The sequence below is a fragment of the Coregonus lavaretus genome (genome assembly GCF_964263955.1).
Source record: "Coregonus lavaretus genome assembly, contig: HAP1_SCAFFOLD_10111, whole genome shotgun sequence".
Taxonomy (NCBI): domain Eukaryota; kingdom Metazoa; phylum Chordata; class Actinopteri; order Salmoniformes; family Salmonidae; genus Coregonus; species Coregonus lavaretus.
This window is the reverse complement of record NW_028164072.1, coordinates 71-9568: the sequence shown is the minus strand read 5'-3', so window position 1 is coordinate 9568 and position 9498 is coordinate 71. Positions and strand designations below refer to the sequence as shown.

The 9498-nt window shown below is 50.2% G+C and overlaps 1 protein-coding gene across 1 annotated transcript; it reads left to right on the top strand.

Annotated features, from left to right (window-relative positions):
• Window positions 1-1382: 1382 nt before the first annotated feature.
• LOC311117491 (filamin-A-like) lies at window positions 1383-9052 on the top strand (the record flags this gene model as incomplete). The annotated part of the gene is made up of 12 exons (XM_084192415.1): window positions 1383-1476; window positions 2191-2331; window positions 2658-2786; window positions 4208-4381; window positions 4568-4729; window positions 4902-5105; window positions 6219-6371; window positions 6471-6593; window positions 6787-7053; window positions 7146-7283; window positions 7700-7815; window positions 8920-9052. Coding segments are annotated over 12 exons (1834 nt in total), but the record flags the coding sequence as incomplete, so codon positions are not given.
• Between the last annotated feature and the right edge of the window lie 446 nt (window positions 9053-9498).

Here is a 9498-nt window from a genome sequence, read left to right as displayed (position 1 = left end):
CTTCCTACCCCATACCTCAGTCCCTCACCCTTCCTACCCCCATACCTCAGTCCTCCACCCTCCTCACCCTTCCTACCCCCATACCTCAGTCCTCCCCCCTCCTTACCCTTCCTACCCCCATACCTCAGTCCTCCCCCCTCCTCACCCTTCCTACCCCCATACCTCAGTCCCTCCCCCTCCTCACCCTTCCTACCCCCATACCTCAGTCCTCCCCCCTCCTTACCCTTCCTACCCCCATACCTCAGTCCTCCCCCCTCCTCACCCTTCCTACCCCCATACCTCAGTCCTCCCCCCTCCTTACCCTTCCTACCCCCATACCTCAGTCCTCCCCCCTCCTCACCCTTCCTACCCCCATACCTCAGTCCTCCCCCCTCCTCACCCTTCCTACCCCCATACCTCAGTCCTCCTCACCCAACACCCTTCCTACCCCCATACCTCAGTCCTCCCCCCTCCTCACCCTTCCTACCCCCATACCTCAGTCCTCCCCCCTCCTCACCCTTCCTACCCCATACCTCAGTCCTCCCCCCTCCTCACCCTTCCTACCCCCATACCTCAGTCCTCCCCCCTCCTCACCCTTCCTACCCCCATACCTCAGTCCTCCCCCCTCCTCACCCTTCCTACCCCCATACTTCAGTCCTCCTCACCCAACACCCTTCCTACCCCCATACCTCAGTCCTCCCCCCTCCTCACCCTTCCTACCCCCATACCTCAGTCCTCCCCCCTCCTCACCCTTCCTACCCCCATACCTCAGTCCTCCCCCCTCCTCACCCTTCCTACCCCCATACCTCAGTCCCTCCCCCTCCTCACCCTTCCTACCCCCATACCTCAGTCCTCCTCACCCAACACCCTTCCTACCCCCATACCTCAGTCCTCCCCCCTCCTCACCCTACCTACCCCCATACCTCAGTCCCTCCCCCTCCTCACCCTTCCTACCCCCATACCTCAGTCCTCCCCCCTCCTCACCCTTCCTACCCCCATACCTCAGTCCCTCCCCCTCCTCACCCTTCCTACCCCATACCTCAGTCCTCCCCCCTCCTCACCCTTCCTACCCCCATACCTCAGTCCTCCCCCCTCCTCACCCTTCCTACCCCCATACCTCAGTCCTCCCCCCTCCTCACCCTTCCTACTCCCATACCTCAGTCCTCCCCCCTCCTCACCCTTCCTACCCCCATACCTCAGTCCTCCCCCTCCTCACCCTTCCTACTCCCATACCTCAGTCCTCCCCCCTCCTCACCCTTCCTACCCCCATACCTCAGTCCTCCTCCCCCCTCCTCACCCTTCCTACTCCCATACCTCAGTCCTCCCCCCTCCTCACCCTTCCTACCCCCATACCTCAGTCCCTCCCCCTCCTCACCTCAGATTCTTTGACCTCTGTCTCCTAGGCAACAGACCGGCCAATGAACGGTTTGGACGTGGCGGGACTCCGGCCGTTTGACCTGGTTATCCCCTTCACCATCCAAAAAGGAGAGATCACAGGTACACGCACCGTCCTGCTGTTGGGCCGCCAAGATAGTCTTAGTTTCCCAGTCAGGACATCACCATCCTTAACCATTAGAGGACATCACCATCCTTAACCATTAGAGGAAATCACCATCCTTAACCATTAGAGGACATCACCATCCTTAACCATTAGAGGAAATCACCATCCTTAACCATTAGAGGAAATCACCATCCTTAACCATTAGAGGAAATCACCATCCTTAACCATTAGAGGAAATCACCATCCTTAACCATTATAGGAAATCACCATCCTTAACCATTAGAGGACATCACCATCCTTAACCATTAGAGGAAATCACCATCCTTAACCATTAGAGGAAATCACCATCCTTAACCATTAGAGGACATCACCATCCTTAACCATTAGAGGACATCACCATCCTTAACCATTAGAGGAAATCACCATCCTTAACCATTAGAGGAAATCACCATCCTTAACCATTAGAGGACATCACCATCCTTAACCATTAGAGGAAATCACCAACCTTAACCATTAGAGGAAATCACCATCCTTAACCATTAGAGGAAATCACCATCCTTAACCATTAGAGGAAATCACCATCCTTAACCATTTTGAGGAAATTCCCCTAAAGGGCTTACAAAACGCAGGCAAAGAGCATGATCCCAAATCACCTGACATACTGAAAGCCTAAGGTACCTAGCCTGTCTAACTACTGTTTCCTCCCCTAGGCGATGTACGCATGCCGTCAGGTAAAACAGCCAAGCCAGACATCACAGACAATAAGGACGGGACGGTAACGGTTAAATACGCTCCAACTGAGGCCGGCCTGCACGAGATGGACATCAAATACGACGGGATACACATCCCTGGTACCAACAACCGCTAACTCTAACTGTCAACAAGCTAACTATGATAAAACAGTCACATATGCATCTTCATTTAGAAAGCTAAACCTAAATATGTTTGAGTCAATTATACCACTCTCTCAATACCACTTTCAAGTATATATTTCTGGAAAAGTTTAAACTATTTCAGAATATTTAGGACCGTTAGCTGGCCAAGAACCTCTCCTGTGATGGCTAACAGTATTGGTGACTTCTCTCATCTCTCTCTTCTCTCCTCTCTTCTCTCTCCTCTCTCTCTCTCTCTCTCTCTCTCTCTCTCTCTCCTCTCCCCTCTCTCTTCTCTCTAACAGGTAGTCCCCTCCAGTTCTATGTGGACTATGTGAACAGTGGGAACGTCAGTGCGTACGGACCGGGCCTGATCCACGGGACCGTCAACAAACCTGCCGTCTTCACCGTCAACACCAAGGACGCAGGAGAGGGTAGGACAATTAGTAGTTCAATTATAAATCAATCACAATATCCATAATACATTTTAAATCAATCATAGTGATCTACACTGAACAACAATATAAACGTAACATGTAAAGTGTTGATCCCATGTTTCATGAGCTGAAATAAAAGATCCCAGAAATTGTCCATATGCACAAAAAGCTTATTTCTCTCAAATTTTGTGCACAAATGTTGTGCACAACCGCAGACCAGGTGTATGGCGTCATGTGAGAGAGCAGTTTGCTGATGTCAACGTTGTGAACAGAGTGCCCCATGGTGGCAGTGGGGTTATGGTATGGGCAGCCATAAGCTACGGACAATGAGCACAATTGCATTTTATCAAAGACAATTTGAATGCACAGAGATACCGTGACGAGATCCTGAGGCCCATTGTCGTGCCATTCATCCACCGCCATCACCTCATGTTTCAGCATGATAATGTCTCAAGGATCTGTACACAATTCCTGGAAGCTGAAATGTCCCAGTTCTTCCATGGCCTGCATACTCACCAGACATGTCACCCATTGAGCATGTTTGGGATGCTCTGGATCGACGTGTACGACAGCCTGTTCCAGTTCCTGCCAATATCCAGCAACTTCACACAGCCATTGATGAGGAGTGGGACAACATTCCACAGGCCACAGCCATTGAAGAGGAGTGGGACAACATTCCACAGGCCACAATCAACAGCATGATCAACTCTATGCGAAGGAGATGTGTCGCGCTGCATGAGGCAAATGGTGGACACGCCCCAATTTTTTTTATAAAGGTTTCTGTGACCAACAGATGCATATCTATATTCCCAGTCATGTGAAATCCATAGATTAGGGCCTAATTTATTTATTTCAATTGACTGATTTCCTCATATGAACTGTTAACTCAAATCTTTGAAATTGTTGCATGTTATGTTTATTTTTGTTCAGTATAATATGAAAAATCTAATGAGGTGTGTAATTCTTACACTGAGTGAACAAAACATTAGGAACAGGTTAAAGAAGGAACCTTGAAACAATTGAGACATGGATTGTGTACGTGTGCCATTGAGGGTGAATGGACAAGACAAATGATTTAAGTGCCTTTGAACGTGGTATGGTAGTAGGTACCAGGCGCACCGGTTTGAGTGTGTCAAGAACTGCAACGCTGCTGGGTTTTCACGCTCAACAGTTTCCCGTGTGCATCAAGAATGGTCCACCACCCAAAGGACATCCAGCCAACTTGACACAACTGTGGGAAGCATTGGAGTCAACATGGGCCAGCATCCCTGTGGAACGCTTTCGGCACCTTTGTAGAGTCTATGCCCCGACGAATTGAGGCTGTTCTGAGGGCAAAAGGGGGTGCAACTCAATATTAGGAAGGTGTTCCTAATGTTTTGTACACTCAGTGTATTTGATAACTTTTATCGTGTGTGTAGGTGGTCTGTCTCTGGCCATCGAGGGTCCGTCTAAAGCCGACATCAGCTGTGTGGATAACCAGGATGGAACCTGTTCCGTATCCTACCTGCCTGTTTTACCTGGAGACTACAGCATCCTGGTCAAATACAATGACAAACACATCCCAGGCAGCCCCTTCTCAGCCCGCATCACAGGTAACACACACATACACACCAAGCTCTGCAACACACACACACTCCCAGCAGCCCCTTCTCAGCCCGCATCACAGGTAGTGAAAAACAATGGACCTCCCTGCCCTCTCTCTGTCTCCTAGGTGATTACTCTGAAGGTGGGCTCTGCTGCTGACATCCCATAATAATAATATTCCCTCTGTCTCCTAGGTGATGACTCTATGAGGATGTCCCATCTGAAGGTGGGCTCGGCCGCTGACATCCCATTGGACATCGGCGAGCTGGACCTGAGTCAGCTTACAGCCTCTCTGACCACGCCCTCCGGCCGAGAGGAACCCTGCCACCTCAAGATGCTCCGCAACGGACACGTCGGTCAGTGTTTAGTGGAAACAGACTATCAACTATCCTTTTTCATTTGACAAATGTAAAATGCATGGAGTTGCCTCAGCCATAAGAGAAGAACAATACCAACGTTACAAATCATTGAAGTTGACAGACAGATTGTGGTCCTCAGAACCTCCTCTAACATTTCATTGTGCGTCAGGCATCTCGTTTGTTCCCAAGGAGATCGGGGAGCACCTGGTGAACATCAAGAAGAACGGACGCCATATTCCCAGCAGCCCCATCGCCGTGATGATCAGCCAATCGGAGATCGGCGACGCCAGCCGGGTGCGTGTGACTGGCAAGGGCCTCAGCGAGGCCAAAACCTTTGAACCCGCTGAGTTCATCATCGACACACGCGAAGCAGGTCAGTGGGGGTGTGTAGGATCAGGTGAAGCAGGTCAGTGGGGGTGTGTGTAGGATCAGGTGAAGCAGGTCAGTGAGGGTGTGTAGGATCAGGTGAAGCAGGTCAGTGGGGGTGTGTGTAGGATCAGGTGAAGCAGGTCAGTGGGGGTGTGTAGGATCAGGTGAAGCAGGTCAGTGGGGGTGTGTGTAGGATCAGGTGAAGCAGGTCAGTGGGGGTGTGTAGGATCAGGTGAAGCAGGTCAGTGGGGGTGTGTAGGATCAGGTGAAGCAGGTCAGTGGGGGTGTGTAGGATCAGGTGAAGCAGGTCAGTGGGGGTGTGTGTAGGATCAGGTGAAGCAGGTCAGTAAGGGTGTGTAGGATCAGGTGAAGCAGGTCAGTGGAGGTGTGTAGGATCAGGTGAAGCAGGTCAGTGAGGGTGTGTAGGATCAGGTGAAGCAGGTCAGTGGGGGAGTGTAGGATCAGGTGAAGCAGGTCAGTGAGGGTGTGTAGGATCAGGTGAAGCAGGTCAGTGGGGGTGTGTAGGATCAGGTGAAGCAGGTCAGTGGGGGGTTGTAGGATCAGGTGAAGCAGGTCAGTGGGGGGTTGTAGGATCAGGTGAAGCAGGTCAGTGGGGGGTGTAGGATCAGGTGAAGCAGGTCAGTGGGGGGTGTAGGATCAGGTGAAGCAGGTCAGTGGGGGGGTGTAGGATCAGGTGATTTTGTTATTTTATTCATCTCTTTTATTGCCTTTTTGTTTTTATAATTTAACTTTAGAGGACCTGCTTTTTTACCACCAAATCTCTATTTTTGATGTAAATGGCGTATTATAGAGGGGTCCAGACACTTTCTTACCCCAACCAGCGATTCACTTCCTTATCCTTGTTGTGCAGTAAGGGAGCACTGAAAGAAACCATGAACAAAGGTGCCAAAAACACTCCAGTATGTCCTTTTGGAAACAGAAAAGCTCTGTGGCGCAGGTCTTTAGTTTCTCAGAAACAAGTGAAATCGCAAATAAAGTGTCTGAAACCTTTAAAATTCCTTTTACATCAAAAAGAAAGATTTGGATGTAGAAAAGCAAACTTGTCCTTTTTAAAGTATGTTGTGATTTAAACGAAGTGTGCTGTGATTTGCTGCAGGCTATGGGGGTCTGAGTCTGTCCATCGAGGGCCCCAGTAAGGTGGACATTAACACTGAGGACCAGGAGGAAGGGACCTGTAAGGTCACCTACTGCCCTACTGAACCAGGAAACTACATCATCAACATCAAATTTGCCGACCAACACGTACCAGGTACTTCACTTGTTTCCTGACGTCCTCGATTAAAAAAAAAATATATATATATAAGAAATATTGTTTGAAAAAAGTGTGTGTGTGTGTGTGTGTGTGTAGGGAGTGCGTTCACGGTGAAGGTGACCGGAGAAGGGAGGATGAAGGAGAGCATCACCAGAAAGAAGAGGGCAGCGTCCGTCGCTAACGTGGGCAGCCAGTGTGACCTCAGCCTCAAGATACCAGGTGTGTTTGCAGCTGCAGGGCTCTGTGGTCCCAGGTACCCTCTCCTCCCATCCAGTAGATGCTGATCAGATCAGGAAACATGATGGCCCAGGTGACCAGTCCGTCTGGCCAGGTTCACAAGGCTGTTAACCCTGTGTGTGTGTGTGTGTGTGTGTGTGTGTGTGTGTGTGTGTGTGTGTGTGTGTGTTAACAGAGATCAGCATAGCAGACATGATGGCCCAGGTGACCAGTCCGTCTGGCCAGGTTCACAAGGCTGACATCATGGAGGGAGAGAACAACACCTACTGCATCCGCTTTGTTCCCACGGAGACCGGCGTGCACACGGTGTGTGTGAAGTACGCGGGCGTGCACGTGCCCGGCAGCCCCTTCCAGTTCACAGTGGGGCCCCTTGGAGAAGGAGGAGCCCACAAGGTCCGCGCTGGGGGGCCCGGGCTGGAGAGGGCAGAGGCTGGAGTACCAGGTATGGAAGTGTGTGTTGGTGTTACTATACTGAGGATCACACATTGACATTGTGTGCGTACTGATCGTGTGTGTGTGTGTGTGTGTGTGTAGCTGAGTTCAGTATCTGGACGCGGGAGGCGGGTGCAGGGGGTCTCAGCATCGCGGTGGAGGGGCCCAGTAAAGCAGAGATCACCTTCGAGGACCGGAAGGACGGATCCAGTGGAGTGTCCTACATGGTCCAGGAGTCAGGTGTGTGTGTGGGTTGAGGATGGTAACAGCTATCTAACCACTAGCAAGAGCCCCGGTGATAATCATCCTCACAATTAGCATTATCAACGACATTAGCATTGTTATTAAGAAGAGGTTAGTATGTGTGTTTCATACGGTGTGTGTGTGTGTGTGTGTGTTTCTAACGCTTCGTTTGGGTTTCTATCTTGTGTGTGTAATGAAGTTCACTTCATAAGCGCACTTCCCAGCTTGAAATGTCTCCACTCACGCTATGGTGTTGGTACTTTTTCTATAGTGTAATTTGCTAAGACGTTGTCAAGCAGGCGGTCACCTGTGTTTGTGAGGCAGAGGATCTGAGATCGAGTACCGGTAAGGACATGTAGAAGGAAGCTCCACTGTTAGTCAGCACATTGATCCCTGTTACACGTGTGTTGCAGGAGACTATGAGGTGTCTATCCGTTTCAACGACGAGCACATCCCTGACAGTCCCTTCGTGGTTCCTGTGGCGTCGCCCTCTGATGACGCCAGACGACTCACTGTTGCCAGTCTTCAGGTGAGGCTCGGAGACACACACACACACCCAGGACTACACTACCCACAATGCAGCAGCAGCCTGTTTGTTGGGGGGGGGGGGGGGTAGTGTGTAGCTAGCCTATACAGGATAGTGTGTAGCTAGCATTTACTGTAACTAGCGTGTAGCTAGCATTTACTGTAAGGAGCATATACAGGATGTTCTCTGTAAAGGTACAGCAATAGCTGAACATCACAACAGGTTTCTGTTTCGCAGTCATTAGTCAGTCACTCAGAGGGTTAGAGGTCAGGTGTCAGGTCGTGCTGCTGTGTTGTTGGGAAGTGCAAGGGTTTGTGGGAAACAAAAGGACTGTGTGTTTCTCGTGCCTCGTTCTAAAGGCTCCCAACAGTCCCCCTCCCTCCCCTCCCTCCCTCTCACCTCTCTCCCTCGCTCTCTCCTCCTCCTCCTCCCTCTCACCTCCCTCCCTCCCTCTCTCCTCCTCCCTCCCTCTCTCCTCCTCCCTCCCTCCCTCTCTCCTCCTCCCTCTCACCTCCCTCCCTCTCTCCTCCTCCCTCCCTCTCTCCTCCTCCCTCCCTCCCTCTCTCCTCCTCCCTCTCACCTCCCTCCCTCCCTCTCTCCTCCTCCCTCCCTCCCTCTCTCCTCCTCCCTCCCTCCCTCTCTCCTCCTCCCTCTCACCTCCCTCCCTCCCTCTCTCCTCCTCCTCCCTCCCTCCCTCCTCATCATCCACCAGGCACTAAAGGGTTAAAGAGGATGAGCCAGTTTCTCTCTCTCTCTCTCTCTCTCTCTCTCTCTCTCTCTCTCTCTCTCTCTCTCTCTCTCTCTCTCTCTCTCTCTCTCTCTCTCTTTGTTCTGTCGTGTTCTTCACCTCTCTGACCCTCTTCTTTACCCGTTAGCCGCCTGCAGGTAAGTTTGAGTTATATTGTGTATTTGTATAGTATTACATTGTTATTATGTTGAGTATGTGTTAGTGTTGCAGTTTATAGTTGTAATAGTGTTGACAGATTGACATGTGACAGTGTTGTGTTGACAGATTGACATGTGACAGTGTTGTGTTGAGAGATTGACATGTGTAGCTGCGGTGTTGAGTGTTGTGATGTTGAGTGTGTGAGTTATATATCTGAGCAGGAGTCCGGGTTGAAGGTCAATCACCCAGCATCCTTTGCTGTGAGCCTGAATGGAGCGAAGGGACAGATCGATGCTAAAGTCCACAGCCCATCTGGAGCCCTGGAGGGCTGCTGCGTTACTGAGCTAGACCAAGGTAACCACTACTACACAATACTACGACTCAATACTACACAATACTACGACTCAATACTACACACTACGACTCAATACTACACACTACGACTCAATACTACACACTACGACTCAATACTACACAATACTACGACTCAATACTACACAATACGACTCAATACTACACACTATGACTCAATACTACACAATACTACACAATACTATGACTCAATACTACGACGCAATACTACACACTACGACTCAATACTACACACTACGACTCAATACTACACAATACTACGACTCAATACTACACAATACTACGACTCAATACTACACACTACTACACACTACGACACAATACTACGACACAATACAACACAATACTACGACACAATACAACACAATACTACACAACGACACTTATGGCACTACTACTACACAATACGACACTACTACGACACAATA